This window comes from Alligator sinensis, unplaced genomic scaffold, assembly GCF_000455745.1.
Source record: "Alligator sinensis unplaced genomic scaffold, ASM45574v1 scaffold626_1, whole genome shotgun sequence".
Taxonomy (NCBI): domain Eukaryota; kingdom Metazoa; phylum Chordata; order Crocodylia; family Alligatoridae; genus Alligator; species Alligator sinensis.
The window spans coordinates 509172-528362 of record NW_005842548.1 but is presented as its reverse complement, the minus strand read 5'-3'; the positions used below and the strand labels follow the sequence as shown (position 1 = coordinate 528362).

At 41.5% G+C, this 19191-nt stretch overlaps 1 protein-coding gene across 1 annotated transcript; it reads right to left on the bottom strand.

Moving 5' to 3' along the window:
* Positions 1–201: 201 nt before the first annotated feature.
* On the bottom strand, positions 202–17867 carry LOC102368724 (homeobox protein CDX-1-like). Its single transcript, XM_006032126.1, has 3 exons — positions 17435–17867; positions 6565–6710; positions 202–456 (listed from the first exon to the last, which is right to left on the bottom strand). Exons 1-3 carry the CDS (start codon positions 17865–17867, stop codon positions 202–204), a joined length of 834 nt encoding a protein of 277 aa, XP_006032188.1.
* Between the last annotated feature and the right edge of the window lie 1324 nt (positions 17868–19191).

The window sequence follows — 19191 nt, the reverse complement described above, 5'->3', positions numbered from 1 at the left end:
AATCAGGACCCCTTGCACACAACAGTTCCATTGTGTTTGACATCTGCTTCTGCCTTCTGTAGACCTGAGAATTGGAGCCTGTGTGCACAAGACCATTATGGTGTTGGGGTATTTTGCCAGCTACAACTGTCCTGTTGAACTGTAGTGCTCCATGTACTGTTTGTTTATAATGTTCTGTATAAAACAACTCTTCGAACAGCCTTACTGAGAGGCTACGACCTGTTGAAGGTTGCCATTGTGCTGTAAGCCATTCATGGAAAGAGGAGGTGGAGGTGGTGGAGGGGGGAATAAAGAATTGGACATTTCCGAATGAGTCTGTGGGTCAGGAACGGGCATGGGGCTCACTGAGCCAGAGTCACTCTGCATAGAGCTGAGATTGCTGCCATCAAAATGAGTCATTTTCTTCTTCATTAATTTTCTCTCTTTGGCTCTGCGGTTCTGGAACCAGATTTTTACCTGCAGAGAAGCAAAGAAAGAGGTGTGTCAACAGCAAACAGAATGTAGGCTGAGCAGTTACCTAATCACTAGCACAGTGAAAATCAAACATGTATTGATCATTTAGGAGGGAAATAGGAAGCTGTGTAACAGCCAATTTCTTTCTGAAAAACTTTAACACACATTTTAATGTATTAAATGGAATGAGTTTTTTAGTATTGCAGGATTTTTGGCATTTTTTGGCATCCTTGTCTGTTAATGTATTGGTACTAAGTGCAAAATCTAATGTAAATACTTGTACATTTTAATGTAAATGGTGGTGTAAGAGTTTCTGTACACTGAAAAGAGATGCGGTGGTAATTCAGGTTGGGCCAAATTCTACCAGAGCCCAAATCCTGCCAGAGCCTATGGCCATGTGCCAGTTTTTCAGTACATGCAAATATATGCAAAAGTATGACTTTAGAACAAAGGCAGGAAAAGAACTTTTTATAGCACAATAAAAGGATGTAATTCACTGTCTCTCTCTCAGATGTATTCTTATGCTTCTCCTGATGTTCCTTCCTTCTTTGCCTGACTCCCTTGTTCTTTGTTTCCCCCCGCTCTTTCTGAGCTGCCCTACAAACAACTTCCTTGTCCACACACTAATACTCTCTCCACCCTCCACTCTTAGCTTCTCCCCTTATTTCTGCCTCCCTGGCTAGGGACATAAGTTACACATAAGCCAGTTTAAGTGATCAGAAACTGGTTTAAACCTGTAACAGAACAGAAGTTCAGTGCACATAAACCAGCTTCAAAATGGCTGAAACTGGTTTAAGATAAACCTGGTTGAATGTAGTATCAGACTTAACTGATTTGGGTCAAACAGGCTTATGAAACTTCTGTCCCAGACCGCTTCCTGGTTCAAGTGAAATCAGAGTCCCCCAGCATCCCAGCATGCTTTCCAGCCCTGGGCTGGGCTGGACTGTCTGCCTGCTCCAGAGAGCAGCGCTGGACCTGCCCCTCTGCTCTGAAGCTGGAGCAGTGAGGGCTGGCTGAGAAGGTGGTGGGGGAAGGGGCAAGCCTGGCTGGGGATGCCCCAACCCCAACAAACCCCAGCTAGGGTCTGGTGCTAGGGAGGGGGGATAAACACACCTTCCCCCACTCAAACTTACTGCTGGCTGCAATTGTGGACTACAAATCCCATGGGCACCTGGAAGCAGGAAGAGGAAGTGATGAACAACCCTGCAGAGTCCTGCTGCTGTAATTGTGGACTGCAAATCCCAAAGGCCTCAGGAGCAGCAGCAAGAGGAAGTGAACACATAGCCAGAGAGCTGTGGTCTAGCACCACCCCCAGCTTCTGGCCTGGGCCACTGCAGGCATATGGCTGCATTTCCTGAATCAAAAGTAAATATCTGTTCACTCCTGTTTCTATTTAATCCGCGTAGCTTAGACTAACCTACAAAGACTGAATCAATTCAGCCTCAGGCTTTTTGACTGTCTATACTCAGCCCCTGTAACAACAGGCTTGCATTTTGCCTTCTAGGTTTCCCATAGGTTAATTTGATTAGTCATAGCATGCTTAATGTTTTTTTGTCCCAACAGTGCATTCCGTAGTGTTGCTGTGTCCAATGAGATAACTCTTTTGTTTCAATTCAGCAGTGGCTGCATTTTAGCAGTGGCTCAAATACGGATCTTGTAACATTCATGAAGTATTCTGGGACCCCCTAGGTAAAATGTTGCTATACATATACAGGTTTCCCTTGCCAACTGCTGAGGTTAGGTTCCTGAAAGTTCCCATGGCTGGCAAAACTGTGGTTGGCAAGACAAAAGGCTTATGGGAAAAATGGCAGGTGCTGGGCTGATGCATGGCCATGGAAAACCATGGTTAATCATAACTGTGCACCGTTAGTGGGATCTTCAATCAGTCACGCACCTTTATTTGTCTTAACTTTTCATTTTCACTAAAGAACTTCTCCCGCCATCTATGCTATGCAGATACTTTTGGAGAAATAAGTGAACCCATATCTTCCAGTATCTCTGGCATCTCCCTGCCCCATCAATTATGTCCATTTACTCTGCCAGAACCACAAAATCTTACTCTATCTGGTACCATCTATGCATGTGCTTCTAGTTGGTACTGAGACTGACCCAAGTATCATCCATGTAATTACTAACTCTAATCTGCAGGCGTAACTAAGATGGTTAAGAGTCTTTTGGGGTTTTTCTTCCTTTTGTTTGTTTTTTACTGATATAGTTATACCTGGTACAATCCTCAGTGTGGATGAAGTTATTTTAGTATAAAGTGGTCATATACCAATATAACATTGTATTTCATATGGAGATAAACTGCATTAGTATGAGAAATCCATCCTGGCAGTGGGGGTTGGGAGAGGTAGTTAACCCTACTGGTATAGTTAAAGGAGTATATACAAGTATTTTGTATAGAGAAAGTTAAAATATGAAACTTAGGGCCCCTCTACATGTTACAGTCCAGGCACAATTAACCGCGTAATCACGCCTCAAATTGTGATGCAGTTACACCTTCAGCCAATTAATTGCATGATAAAACAAGCAATAAGCTACAGGGTTATTCCACAAAAATGTGTAGTAACTCTGTAGCTTATTCTAATCATGTCATTAATTGAACGTGTGGCCTAGTGCTCCCCTGTAGCTGGGAGCCCCATCAAGTGGGGGGACTGTCAGCCACAGGGGTGCACCACTCCCTTCTAGCCCTGCACTGACAAGGCTCACAGTGGTGGCTGCATCCTCAGCTGCAGGGCTCACAGCAGTGGCAGCATTCTCTCTGCAGCCTCCGCTGCAAGCCCTGCAGACCACATCAGCTGTGGGGCTCGCAGTGGGGGCAGCACAGAGAACATTGTCCCCATTGTGAGTCCTGTCAGGTGTGGGGCTTAAAGTCACAGGAGCCAGTTCTGGGGAAGCCTGGGATCATGATTCCTGCACCAGTGATAAGATGTGATGAGATCTAATGCACAGTCCCACAATCACACCTCCTGCCATGCACATGATGTGACAGGAAGCATGATTTTGTGGATCATGCTTTGATCCCAAAGCACCTTTACCTGCACATGTAAATAATTCAAATGGTTTATGACTGAATTTGTGTATCTATTCACATTGTTTGTCAAGGTACATGGCAATATTTTCAGATTAGAATGAGGCCCTCTCAGTGGATTACTGCATCAAACATACACAGATTTATTTCAAACCACAGATCTTTTGAACAGATCAACACTCACTGTTTAAAGTTCTGGAAATATTTTTCAGTTTTGAGTTGATATGAAACATTTTTCATTTACATTATCTGGAGAACATTCTCTCCTACTTCCTGTTCAGCACTTTGAAACAGTTAGTGAAGAGGCTTCCCCAGAGAATCATTTCAAGGTTTCACCCTGAGCTAAGTAATTAATCTTCTTCATTAATGGAACTATGGAAGTCTAGTGAAAGTTGTATAGGTACTGAAGTAGGCTGAAATCCTATGCATCATTTAGGTGCCATGTAAGCCTGAGTTTGCCTAGTAATCAGCATTGTACCCAGACTCCTGGCAGCTCCAGGCGACCTTTTAGTACCTGTCCCCCCTTCACTAGAGATAATGATAATAATAATAAAATTACCATTTTTAGGCCCCCTTTCTGTCTGGGCCCTGGGCGGCTGCCCAGTTCACTTATGCCTGTGTCTGGCTCTGCTAGTAATGGCTTAAGTCAGTGATTCTCAACCAGGGTGCCTTGAGATTCTTTCAAGGATATTGTGGAGTGATACATAGTTGTTAGCACTGTTAGGTGTGCATACATAAAATACATAAGATACACAAGCTAAACCCAGAGATTTAAAGTAGGAATCAATAGTGTTAAAAACATCTGGACCTATTCTGGTCTTTCTGAATTTTTTGCAACAGAAGAATTGCTGTTTTTCAAAAAACAACTGAAAATTAAGAGCTGGCATTTTCTGATGGGGTGTCTTGATACTTTTGATACAAGGGGTGCCTTATATCTAAAAAGTTGGAGAACCACTGTTTTAAGTGATGCATGGATGTTATTCTGATTTTGGGCACAGGGGTATAGCTGATCAATGAGAGCAAGGCAAATACTGCAAAGACATTGCCATGATATTTGAACAAATTTCTTTTAGAAATTGAAGATTGTGTCAAATAGCTTTCTTCAACTGTTATCATAAAAAGTTTAATTTGCACGAATGATCATCAGATCAGTGAGTTTCAAGTGAATATTGCAGAATTTTCACAGAAGCAAATCTTAAGTGTATAGTCAAGAGCATAATAAAATGCAGATACCAGGAGTTCAATTAAGACAATAAGAGATAATACGTATATCATTTGACCTACTAACCAGTTAAAAAAAACCTGACTGGTCAATAATCAACCACTTGCAATGAACTCTTTGCTGAAGATCAAGAAATATTTTTGACACTTGGGTCCGTTTCTCCATTTCCTTACACCTTGTTTGTCATTTGTACCCAGAGAAAGGGAGTTCATCCTAGAGATAAAAAGCTACATTTCCAATTTGGTGGCTTTTTACATACTTTTAACTCTAAAAACTGCATCTGATTGGAGAATTAGGCATGTTATTCAGGGAATAATTTTGAATCATACTTGAGAAAATTGTGGCATGGCTGCATAGTATGCAAACAACAAAAGTGGAAATTGCTAATGATATAATCCAGTGGGAATTATCCATTGATCTCCATCAATAATACTCATCAATTTTTACTCCACTGCCTGTGTTCACTGCATTGATTGAAGGAACCCCCCACATAACACGGTACAGAACAAATGCTAACCATGAAATAATTATTTGTGCTGCTCTGTGGGAGATCCAGCTTGACTTCTTATCTCACTTGCTTGCTTCCGGGGCCAGCTGGGCTTGGAAGTGTTTTAGAGCCAGAGGCCATGTGCCCAGGTCCTTTGAGAGGAGGAGGAGGAGGCACACAGGCTGTGAGTGCTGCAGGAGCAATGTACAGACATTGCAATTAGCTGATTGAGGAGTGTGACATTGATGGGTTCCAGAGCAACATGCATTCAGGTCTTGGACAGGATGGTGGTCTTGTAGGGCCTCATGAATAGAGAAAGAAATGGGGCAAATATGGAATGGGGACAGAGTCCTCCAGTAAATGTGAAGGGGAACTGGAGGGACATGTAAGTATTTTTCTTAATGTACATGCATTTGTCAGATGGAGTCAGTGGCTCTTTTTCTGCTAGGTTGAAGTCCTGGCCCCACTTAAATCTATAACAAAACTCTGGAATGAAGTCAGGTCAGGACTTTTCCCTGGGCTTTTTGGCTAAAATTTTCCACCGCTGTTCCCACTGGTTTAGCTCCATCAATGTAGACATGGCTCCAGGATGCTGCTGGTGTTTTAAGGGTTGTTGGTTGTAGTCATGTTGGTTTAAAGACCTAGGCAGACATGGTTCTTTGGGTAGATGTGATATCTTTTATTAGACCAACTAAATATTTGGAAGGAATTGTTCTTTTAAATAGTTGCAAAAAATTGGGCCCAAAAGCTTGCAAAAAACAATTTTTCCAACTACTTAGTGGTCTAATAAAAACTATCACATCTATCCAAAGAACCTCATCTGCTGGTGTTTTAAGACCCCTTCAGCTATCCTTTCTTGGAGCAAATCTAAACAACATTTTGCTTAAGATGCTGGCAGCTGCCAGTACCTAATCTGGACTTGTGTGTGCACCATTGTTATTGCAGGTAAAGCTTGGCTGTGATACTGTGAAATATAGAAATAATGCCCTGTTAGGCTAGGGACAGAAATTACACATGGACTGGTATAAGTGTTCGGAAATCGGTTCAAATCTGTAACACAACAGAAGTTCAGTGCTCATAAACTGCTTTCAAAATGGCTAAAACCAGTTTAAGATAAACCTGATGGATGTAGTATCAGACTGAACTGATTTAGGTTAAATCGGTTTATTGAACTTCTGTCCCTGATCTTATAGACAAGTACAATGCAACAGATCTCACACAGCTGAACAGGTCTGCGTCACAATAGTCCAGCTGCACTGCTCCATACTTAGGGATGTTAGGATAATCATGCTTTTAAGCAGTTTTCTTGTCTCCTGCGCAGTAATAATAAATGCATAGGAAATGCTGAATGTGTGACCCATACTCTACCTGTCTCTCGGAAAGTCTTAGGTTTGCAGCAAGTTCAGACTTCCTCCTGATAGTAATGTATCTGTTGTAATGAAATTCCTTCTCTAATTCTAATCTCTGATGATCTGTATAAACCACCCGGTACTTCTCTCTTGTTCTTGTTTTACCTGTTTTAAAAGAAAAAAAAAACATATGGCTTTGAGCTAGAGTTTTTAATTTCAGCAGCACAAAACACTTTCTTTTGAATTTGGAAAAAAAATGTTCCTGGACATTTTGTGCCTGATTCTTCTCTCACCTACCCCAGGGTAACCACTGACATGAGCAGAGCTGTTCTTGATTTACAGCACAGGAGACTTAGGCCACCAGCATTTAGTTTTGTTCTTAAACAAACAGATGACAAGCTGATGTTCTGACTTCTTTATCATCCCTTGCATTATCATTTTGAGGGGAAGATGGGGTTAAGAACTGGGAGTCAGGAAATCTGGATTTTATTCCTGGTTCCAGCGCAGACTTCCTGCATGACCATGGATGATCCACAGAACATTTTTACTGCTCAGTTCCTCGTTCTAAAATTGAGATGCTGATACCTATATCAAAGGGGGATGGTGGGGTGTATTTCACTGGCTGCAGTCCTCCAAAATCTCCTGCACTATTAATGTTATGAAAACAATAGCAGTAAGGGTTAGAGACACAGTATTATTATTTCAGTTTAATAGGTATCTCTTTTCTTCCTGGATTAAAAAAGGGAGACAAATTATGAGGGAGATAAACTATGGACATCAGTGCAAGAAATTTAAAAAAAAACAATGGCTTTTCATGTAATAAGAAGCAGAGAGAGAATGAGAGACAAATAATGCTTGATGTAGGATAATGGTCAGTGTCAAATCATAGTACCAATGTCTCTTTCACTGATTCCATTAGTACATCAAGTCTGGATGGAGGGCTGGAGCTGACATGGTTCAGCAGGATGGGGGGTGCTGAGGAGATGATTGTGAATGACAAAAAGCAGAGAGGACAGATGCAACTATGTGGAATTTCTGGTCAGAAAGCTTATTAATCCCATAACTGCTAACTTCTCAGAGCTATTGGTTGTAGCCATGTTGGTCTAAGGACAGGCAGACAAGGTTCTTTGGGTAAATCCGGTATCTTTTATTAGACTAACTAATATAGGTGGAAAAGATCTTCTTTGCAAGCTTTTGAGTACAAACACCATTGAGTATTTGTACCCAAAAGCTTACAAAGCAGAAATCTTCTTTGCAAGCTTTCAGGTACAAAAACGTAAGGGTGAATATTTGGGTGAAGATTTTTTCCAACTATATTCAAAAAGGGAGGAGAAAAAATCTTCTTTGCAAGCTTTCAGGTGTAAACACCCTCAGTGAAAATGTTGGGTTTTTTTTAATTCCTTGCACTAATGTCCATAGTCTGTCTCCCTCATAAATTATAATTTGTCACCCGTTTTAGACCCAGAAAGAAAACATACCCAAAAGCTTGCAAAGAAGATTTTTTCCAACTATATTAGTTGGTCTAATAAAAGATATTGGATTTACCCAAAGAATCTTGTCTGCCTAACTTCTCAGGGTAGCAGTGAAAAGGGGGAAAACTGCACATGCTGTCTTTGTTACCTGCCTTTCCTCTTTGTTGTTGCTGACATTCAGAGCTTCCCAGTTTCAGAAATGTACACCTTTTTAAAAGCAAGCTCTGATCAGAATCTGCCAAGGTCTGCAAGGCCTTAACAGCCAGCTTAAACAAAAGGTGTGTCAGAACCTCCCTTACTCCAAGGTTTGCTAAAAAGTTGACAAAGGGTAGGTCACAGGCTTTCTAGGATCATTGTGCATCATGCTGACCAGCAGCATCTCATTGCTTTCTTGCACTCCCCTGTCTGACTGTGACCCTCTGTTGTCTCTTGTCCTATGCTTAAATTGTAAACTTTCCAGGGTAGGGAACATCATTGTTTCTTGTTTGCACAGCCCTCAGCACAGTGGGTCCCAGGCCATGATTGGGTCTTCTAGGTGCTATAGTAATAAAAATAATAAGCAAACAGCTCCCTTGAAAGTAATGTCCTGCATTATTCTGAAGGCCAGCTCAGGCCTGCAATCTAGAACAGCCTGCATCTGGGCTACCTCCTGGCCTTATTGGGTGTTCCTATCCTTATTGGATAGGACTCTACCAAACTCTATGATTTTGGGAGAACTAACTACCAAACTAACATGTGCACAACTGATGAAGGAGGTAACTAGTCTTCTTTTATGGGGTCACAATCTTGATGTAAGCACCAGCTGGGGATGCATGTGAAAGGGCAGAGAGATATGTATAGGTTTCCCTTGCCAACCACGATTTTGCCAGCCATGGTTTTGAGTATCCATGCTTCAGAGAAAGAGGGGGGTACAATCTGAAAATAGCCTGCATGGCCCCCCTGGCCCTGCTCATGCCTCTCAGTGCCCCCACAGCCTTGCTGGTGCCCTTCACCCCCCACCCACAGCCCCTGCTCCCCCAGTCCTGCCGGTTTTGCCAACCACGGGAACTTTCAGGAACCTAACCCCTGTGTCTGGTGTGGGAAATTAGTAACTGATTTGCACTTAACAGTTGTGAACATACCTGAATTTCAGGTGCATAGTCTCACAGCTGGCACTCTTCTTCTCCATGAAGCTGAATGGTCGGTAACTCCTGCTCCACATTTCCCCCTCCTCCCACCCCCTTTTAACTCCCCTACGACTTGGAATTGAAAGGGTTCCTACAGAAAAGAAATCTGTGGACAACAAATCAAGCCGGTTCCTGAAATACTTTATCCTTTATTTCTGGGGCATGTCCTCACTGGTTCTGCTGCGAGAGAGCTTTCCCCAGCTCTGGAAGAAGAGGGAGGGTTTGGCCTTGATAATACAATCAAAGATTCCAGAGTGAATAGCACCCCCCCATCCCTTGTACCTCAAATCTGTCCACTCAGAGGGGCAGCATATGAGAAATGTATTTTCCCCCTTCTTTCAACATCTGAAAATCAGTGTTGCCCTGACTGGGAATTTTTGGCCCATCAAGCTGGTCTTTAGAATGTGATTCCTTTGCAGCAGAGATTTTCTTGTTGACCTGTGTTTGTAGCACCCCGCTCCATGACAGGCAAAAAATAAATAGTTCACTGCAGAGAATAGATAATATTCTGCCTCTGGCTATGGATGACACTGATCCAACCAGTATGTCAGACATGCTTTCTGTGATCTTCCTGTTTCCCAGCCTGAAGAACAAGGTTCCATATTTTATATATTTGGTCCATTAGTCTGCACATTCTCTCAAGCTGGGTCCCTGAGCAAGAACTAAGTATTAATAATGGCAGCAACAACAACCTATACCCTTGTAAGTATTAATAATGGCATTTGAGTGGCATCTCTCAGCTTTCTTGAGCCACTGAATTTGTATAGTTTGGAGCCAGGCCAGACTCTTTCTGGTGAGGAAAAATATTTTTGTCTGTATTTGTATTTGCTGTGCTTAATTAATATTTTCCCCACAAAGTTAACAGTACTGTGTGTCAAATTTGTACCCTTCCCTGGAAAGGATTCTAACTCCCAGCTACTCTGAAATGATGGTAACTCCACCGAAGTCAACACAGTAAAACCAATGTCAAACTGTATCAAGAACAGAATCAACCTATTTGTGCTTATACCAATAGCCAAGCTAGAAGCTCTGTTAATTTTAAAATACTATGGTAAAAACGTGAGAGGTCCTGAACAAGAGTGGTTATTCAGTGTAGCCCACATAGGTATCAGTACATTTGTTTTCATTCATTGGAAGTGTAAATTGTTTGTTTAACATATGGTCACCTGTGGTGCTTTAATGCCTTACTTGATATTTTTTAACTTCCTTTGATCTCTCTAGCCTGTGTTTTGCTTAGGGGTTTTTCCCCTTTAAATGTGAATTTGGGGTCATTCCCTGGAACAAAATGCCTAAAATGTTTCCCTAAACTCTCTATTGTGGTGTTAAGATGAAGTACACAAAAGAGCTACAAGGTGATCTTATCATGGACTCTATTCACATTCAGAAGCCATAAACAAATATCAGATCCTCCTTTTATCTCCAGAAACAAGAAGTAAGGCAAAGAGACACCTTTCAGTTTCTGATTTTAATTATCTGGAGAGGAATTTTCCTTTACTTTCAGAACTGAAGCAGAAACTAAGTATATTTGCAAAACAAGAGTGCTTACTTCCCCATACAACTTACTTATTATTATACAAGTACCTATCTGATTTCATTGTAGCTGTGATAATACAGTATGGTTCTGTTTTCAAGAAATGCAGAAGTTTTCAAGTCTAGTTAAGAAGGTTGCTTTACAAAAAAATTAAAAAGTAAGAACGAAATTCTGACTTACATGGTGGATCTGGGCTTGAATATTGTTGCTTTCCTACACATTCAGAATGATACCTACCAAACTATCAGTACTGAGATCTGCCAGGACTAAGAAAATGTGTGCAGTAGTTGCATAAAAATCTGTTTTATTAGGGCTCGATCCAATGTTCATTAGAGATAGTTGGAATCTTTTCAATGGCAGTGGTTTCTCTCAGCCTTCTGGGGGATAAGAATTTTATGATTTATCACTTAAAAGGTGAAAAAGAAACTTTAAATTCAATCCTTTAGACAAATCTTGCTCACCTTACTCAGGTGAATAATGTCTCGGGATTCAGCCTTTTGTTAGTGGACTTTCTCTGGTCTAATTCTGGCCTGACTGGTATCATTGTAACCAGCCTGTAGGACCAGTTTTTACTGAAGACATTCTCTGTTGGAGGGACTGTATTATGTAAATTGTTTTTTTCTTCAGTTGAACTACCAGAAGTTTACTAGGAGCTACCAGAAGTCAGAGGTGGGAAAGGTCTTAACCTACATTGTAATGTACCCTCCAAGCAGTAATGCCTGGATTGTCTGGTTCTGAGAAGTAGTTTGAGAACAGAGAATTTTGCCCAAGATTCATTTTTACAAATTATGATAATCTGAAAGTGCTAATGGAATAATGGGCTTCACCTGACATTCACGGCTTACTCTACACCTTGCAAAGGGGTTTGTAACAGTTCTTCTGTGGGACCCCCACTTACTCAAGCAATCTTTGTGACTGGCCAGGGTTGAGTGGGGGGAAGGGAACAGCTTTCCCATTGGTCATAAAATTCACAGAGCATTTCTTCTGAAGACAATAAAGCTAGGAGAAGGCCTCTTTATTTGCTGTGAAAATCATCACCCTTTCCGGCAATATAACTCCTGAAGAAAAGAGGGAGAAGGAAGAGACAGGACTGCATATCAAAGCAAAAAGAAGTGTTAAAAGGGTCTGTTGCCTCAGTATGACAGATAGACCTCAAAACTTAAGACAATGTAGCTCAGGGAAGGAAAAAAAATACCCTCAGACCTCACAACTAGTTTACAAAGCAAAATAAATTAGCATTAGAACTGGCTCTGGCCTCTTTTTCATCCTCCATTCTTAACTGTTCAGGAGTGTCCTCCTGCCTCATGTGTGCTAACATCACTCAAAAAAATCTTGGATCTATCTATGTTCATGTAGATACCTACGTAGATGCTGCAGTGTCACATTAATTGTAGAGAGCCACAGTTACATGAATGAAAATTGTGCTGATCTGAGGGCACCTGAAGTAAATGATAGAATAAAGGACAAATTCTGGCCTGCTGGTGGGTCTGAGCTACAGAGTTCAAATGTGCATAACTTCAGTACTGGGGTTAGTGTCTGGATCCATCCATTGCACACAAATGGGGAATCTGCAAAACTCATATACAGAAACAGTTTTGATTTTGCATATCTTCAGATTAGAATCCAGAAGTCTGCTTCACATTCCTCTAATTAGATACGCCTGGAGTTTCTTTAATATGTAATGATAGAAAGGGCAGAATGAATCCAAAGTGGATATTCTGAAATAGTTACAATGAAAATTCAGCTTCCTTTTATTTCAGAAGCATTATATGGGCCCAATCTGGCATATATGCTTGTGAGTAACTCAACCTCTGCAAAGAAGACCTTTTGAATTGAATAGTACTACCCATGAGTAAAACTACATGCATAAATGCTTCTAGGATCATGTTCTGTTTGCATAGTATGTGAAACATTCTTTCCCTGTTCTGAAGATAACTTTTGTCCCTAATAATATATTATTACTGTATATATTTGGGGAGATCCATGCTTAAAGGGAAAAAGCAGAATATTTGGGTTGAGATGTGTCATGTGACTAAGTGCAGGATTTTTCTCCCCGTTATGTTGGCTTGTCTGACCAGGCTTTTCTACTCGGGATCTCTTCTGATGTTTTGTGCCAGAACTCACTGGCCCAATTCTGTTCTTGGTTTTCCTAGTATAAACTTGGAGATACCACACTGAAGTAAGCCACATCAAATCCACTGGATCCATAGCAGAATTGCTCTCCATCTTTTCTCACCTTCCACTGCTGATTGGATGGGTCCCCTACTCAACATGTTGATTTTTGGATAGCAGAAGTGTGTAAACTGCTGAAAAAGGGATTTCTCCTAATGTGCTCCCTCCTTCATGACTGTAAGTCAAGAGAACAAGGGATGAATTGAAATCCCCACAAATACCCTGTAGGCATTCAGCACCTGGTCACTATGGGCCTTTAGGAGGAGGGCAGTTCCTTCCCATGGCATTTTTTCTCTTTCTAAAGATGCAAGGAATGGAGTTGCTGTGCTCTTCAAAGGCTAAGTAGTGTCCTTTGGCAAGCATCAGCGATGTGAGCATGACATGTAGGATACTTGTCATAACCGGCGTGTGACCTGTCTTTTCAGAATAACACTGTCATTGGACAGGCACGATATCGGAGTCATTGTGTACAGGAAGTGTCTAGCTCTGCCTTTAATCACTTTCCTTCCATCCCCTTTCTTATCCCATCATAAAACCCTGTGCCTCTTTTCTACTTTATGGTAAGAAAGAGCCACCTCTTTTCTTCTGCCCCACAGCTCTGTGACTAAATTCACATTGTTAGTGAAACTGCCGGCAAAGTGAATTGTCACCAGTGTCTCAAAGCCTTGGTTTTGTTATGGTTTCACCTCAGTTTGTGAGAAAACACCACTGGTGCTTTCTCACAAAACCGGAAAGTGACGTTTCTGTCTCTTCTGCAAAAATACAAGGGAGCAATCTCTTCCTGGTAGATTTCATAGACGTTCGGGCCGGAGGGACCTCGGGAGATCATCGAGTCCAGCCCCCTGCCCCAGGGGCAGGAAGTCAGTAGCAATGAAACCCAAATGGGGTGAATTTTGGTATGGTCCAAACCACATTTTTTCAGTTTCCCCTGAAAATTTTCCCTTCAATTTTCCCTTTGAATTCTTTGGAAAATGTGAGGAGAACTGAAGGATGTACTGGGATCTTTGCCCGGGCTTTAAGGTGCCCTTTTGCTAGTTGACAGTTGCCTTGTCTGTCTTTGCCCCTTTGTGTGGTAACTTCGGAGTGGGAAGGGGCAACTGTGAGAGAGAAGGGCATAGCCCCAACTATATCCTGGGGTAAAAAAAACCTGAATGTTTAATGCTCAAAATTTTTCCTCCTAGAAGTCTCTTCTGAGCCCTTCTCTGAAGTCCTAACATATTTTGCTTTCTTTTGTTTGTTCAATCCCTTAAACAGTGCAATGACCAAGCACTCAGTCCAAATGTTGCCAGTGGGTATAAATCTGGGCCCCACCGTGCTCCAATCCCAAAGCACCTAGGAGAGGGGATTATAAACCAAAGGAAATATATCCTTCAACCTGCAAATGGTGGACTAAAGTAATGCGTTACTAAAGTAGCACCACCAAACTGACAGGCCAGTCCCTGATGCTGCATCCTGAGAAGCATCTTTTCCACTGGTGTAAACTGGAATAATTCAGTTGATTTCACCTTTTCCCACCTAAGAACCTGGTCTTAATTGTTGTTAAAACTGTACTAGCTGCAATCTTTTTTTCTTTCTTTTATTTCCATGCAAATTTTAACGACAAGAAAGAAGAACAGTGGTGGAAAGACATCCAGGGAATAAGACAATAATAGAGAATGGGTAATAGGTTGTCCTTCAGCACTTGTCAGGTCAAGAGGGCAGAAAACGACAGTGAGAGAAGCCCACTGTAAAAATCATTGTAGGTGGAGAATTTGTTCCATATTAGGGCTCCTGCCTGTAGTCCTTATTCACAGGCATGACCGCTCCTGTGAGTAATCCTAATGCAAGTAGCTCTGCTGAGTTCCAAGGGAATTATTAATGGGAGCAATCCTTGTAGACTTGCAAGATTATCTTGCATGAATATTCATTGACTGTATCAATTCATCTAATTTATTTTGGCTTCTGGCTGAGTGACCATGGGCAAGTTGGCTCTTGAGCTTCAGTTTTTTTCTTTGTAAAAAAGTGGCAACAGTACTTGGGACAGCTAATTTGATAATGGGCTTGATTCTAGGGTCCTTATATAGGCAAGCTTTTACTGAAATCGCTGGTAGTTTTGCTGAACAAACAAAATAGTGATGGATCAGACTTAATATTTGTACAGGGCTCGGGGGGTGTAAACTGCAGTGGGTTTCCTCCTAAAGAATGGTGTGCACCATGATCTGGCAAACATTTAAGAATTTGCAACTGGCTTACTAAATGGGAAATACTCCTGTATCTCACTTAAACTCACACTTACATGCATAGGACCTATGGATGTTAAGGATGGTAGTTAAACAAGTTTAATCCTGATGGAAAACTTGGGAACAATTTGTTCCTTTTAAAAGCAGGATGAGAAGCTCGAAGAGAATGAGGGCTAGGAGCAGGACCCTCCCTAGTGAAATGGCTGTTGTGGCTGAGCTGAGTTTTCCAGAATTAAAAATTCATTAGCAGAGAGAATAGGCAATAGGAAAAACTTGCTGTTTTGACATTATTGCTCAGAAGGAAGGATTTCTCTTGTTAGGCCTGATCCAATACCCAGTTAAGTCAGTGGAAAGGCTCCCACGGCATTCAGTGTCCCTTTGGTTGACTTTTAGGCATTTGAATAAGAATCACCTTTGTAGGGTCTGATCCTATGAGATGCTGAGCACCTTCAGCTCCTTTTGAGCTCCTAAAAGTTGAGGGCCTCATTGGAGCAGGCAGTACAGAATGGAAAGGTGCGAGCACTTCACACCCGTGCTTCCTGCTGCAGGCTCTGCACCTTGCATGACTTAGAGCTGTCAGGGCTAGTATGAAAGAGCCCAGGTCATGCTATTAGGTGGGCAGTGACAAAGTTCTTGTTCTTTACACGTGTAATACAGTGCCCACCAGGTGAGAAGGCTGCATGGGCAGGTAAGGAGATGGGAGCTGCTTAGGAGATGAAGGCTGCCCAGAAGAGTTTGTAGTCCAAAATGATAGGTATGAAAATGTAGGAGGAATGGAGGATAAGAGCTGAAAAGCAGGGAGGAGGAGGGGGGCATTTTATTTGGAGGAGGTTTTCTGCCATTTGGCTCATGAGCTCCAAATCTTTGTGCTCTGTATCCTTGATGTGCATTTCTTCACATTTAAAAGAGGATTGATTGTTACTTGGAAGACATAGCGTCTCTTAGATGTGAGGGTCTGTGCTTTGGTAGCTGGAGAGTGCTGGATGTGAAGGAACTGATTTTAAAAACACCTGGTTCATAACCTCATGTTTTAAGGACTTAAAATGGTAATATCCTCACTCATTCACCCCCCCTACTATATAAATTCTCCCATTGATTTCAGGTGTCTTAAACATGATAAAAAAGACTATTCAGCCTGGGTAGGTCTGCTGCAGTTTGGCCCTAGAAGATCAGATGCACCATTTTAATGTAGGGTTTTCTGTATTTCTTCCATTTGATTATTTAGGATATTGTTTGGTTTTATTTTCCCTTCAGAAATTCAAATCCTGGTTAAATTTAAAGCATTGCTTACAGAGTGCAAAAGACAAAGGCTGGGAAAAGGGAAGAAAGAAATCCCCTGCAGTGTAGCTGAAAGACTTGAGCACTAAACAGGTACTGAGAACCCTTGATTCCTACTGGGCAAAATGAGAGTAGAGGGTACTCAGCACCTCACAGGGTCTGCTGCTTTCACACACAGTTTTGTCTCGGTTCTTCCCAGGCAGCCTTTTGGTTTTGTTTCCTCTCCCCTGATGGTTGTGTTTTGATTTAGGGATATTTAATAGGCAAACTCTGCTAATTTTGTTGCCTTGTTTCATTCCGTCATCAAACAGAACCTTTTCCTAGGGTTTGGGGATTAATTTTTACCTGTTATATGGTTATTGTTACCCATTACTTTTACCTACTCAGTTTTATGAATCAGATTGACCTGCTAAGGTATTTGATTGGTTGTGTAACTAAGGGTTTCAGTGTTCCTTCCTGTGATAAGACACCTGAAGCAAGCCTTTCCTTATCTAGTCACTTTTAAAACATTAATATTTTAAAAAGGAGCTATGGTGTTGACTTTTTTTCTGGAGGCATGATCCTTATCTTTGCTCAGTTAACTTCAATTTGTCTTCCTACCTGAGACAGATCTTCAGGTTTGAAGAAATCATTTTCAGTGTAAAGCCTTGGTTTTGGCATCTGTGCTAAATGTATATTTTGGTTTGCATTTTGTCATGCTTACTCTAAAACTGGAGGACAGTAAATAAGGAAAGTAAAAATCAGGGCTTTAACACTATTTTTTGCTGTTGTTTTTCCCTGGAAATACACCGGCAAATCTCATTTAAATCATATAATTTAGAAATTCAGCCAAGATGTTGCACATTTCATAACAAGTGAAGTCACTTAAGTGCACTGAGCATTTTCTTTTCCTTTAGAAGCTGATTTTTCTTTTGCCCCAATATCAGATATCAGGAATGGCAATGTAATAAACCATGTGATCAAAGACATCATGCAGGAGTAGAATCACTACTTAATGGATAGCAAGAAAAATCAGGATTCTCATTCTCCCTAACCCCCAGTGCCCACATACCTGTGGAAGTAGATTGCACCGTTTTCCGCATCCATTCATAAGAGCTGTGCCTTTGAGGGTTGGGAGAGATTTGCTCCGTGTTAATTGTATCTACAGGAGGTAAAACCACAGATCCAGTAGGATGGAGAGAGTTGTAATCAGTAGAACTGTAGGAGACCTGCCCAGGAGAGGAGCCATTGATCTGTGCAGCAGTAACTGTGCTGGAGGGTCCGGGCCCATAGGCATTCCAATCCTCTCTTTGTGGACCATAGTGAGATCCCCAGGTTCCTGAAGTCTGTCCATGGTTGTCCATACTTGGCACATGATGATATCCCATATAATCTGAGTAGGGTGGCGTAGAGACAAAGTTTTGCACTGGCAGGTTGTTATTGTTGCACCTTGCAGATCCCGGATACATGCTGGCTTCTTTATCCAAGAGATAACCCACATACATGATGCTCATAGCCCGGCTGTGTCTTGCCAGGACATCCTGCTCCTTGCAGTGGTTGTTTGATCTCTTCCCCCTCCTCTTTCTTTCTCTCTCTCTTTTCTAGTCCTAGCTGGCTCTATAAATGACTCATGCTAGCCCTGATGTCCCTTTACTACACATGATTAACAATGGTGTTACCAGGTGCTGGTGGTAACAGTTTACTAAGGTTCTGCCTGATGTCACAGATAACTGCCTGCCCCAAAATTACATTTGCATTCAAATGAAGGGCTGACCATGCAGGCAACCCCACCTTGCTGCTAGTTCTGGTGCTTCCTTTCTCACAGATTCTTTATGTATGCCATCCTGGTCCTATCCTCTTTAAATGCACTCTGACCTGCCTTGGTTTTGGCGCCATGTCACACACACACAACCAGTAATGGTTTAGAAAGCTAACAAAATAAGTTAGTTGAGCAGTAAGTAGTTCCTAAGGGAAATTTTACATGGCAACACTGAAAAATATAGAAAAATAGCATCAAGGAAACCCCACACCTCATCTTATCATTCCTTATTTCTTTTGTGCCTATACTGTGCTAAGTACTCTGAAGAGAGGAATATAAGAATATAGGTCTGTGCTTCAAGGAGCTCGGTCAGAATCTGAATTCAGGTTCCAAGTTCTGTTTGCCTAGTACTTGATACCTGCCAGTTCCAGAGCCATTTTTATGTTCTGGTAGAGCCAGAATTTTCAATATTAAAAATATTTTCATACTGAAAACTAAAAAGTAGATTATGCAGTTCTGACTCAGGGTGATTAAGCACTTGCTCACACAAGCAGCCCTATTGACTTCAACCCTTTTTTATATTGGTGAGCACCTACAAACCACAGCAGCCCTATTAATTTTAAGCTATATTTACATTATCAAGGGCATACACAAGATGTCTCCATCCTATAGCAAGCATCTACTACATACAGGGGAAGGCTCAGCATTAATGAGTGCACTGGTGGGGGTAAGTACTTTTCAAAATGAATCAGGATTCTGCAATTATCTTTAAAGTTTAATTGAAAGAGAGTCTGTTCTGATTGAGGACCCTAAAATGGTTAATTCCCCGCCGCCCCACCTTATAACTGTTTGCCAAATGGAAATATCTTATCTGTAATGACCCTGAACAAATTCAGTTTTAATACTCTTTGGGGGTCAGATCCTGCTACCTTTACTCTCACTGGGCACATCTACATGAGATGTTTACTGTGGAGTAGACTAATTAGCTCTGCAGTAAATGTCTGTTTACATGTGCGACCCTATTAGGCTGCAGGAAACTACTAAACTCTGTAGGAGGTTAGTACTTGTAA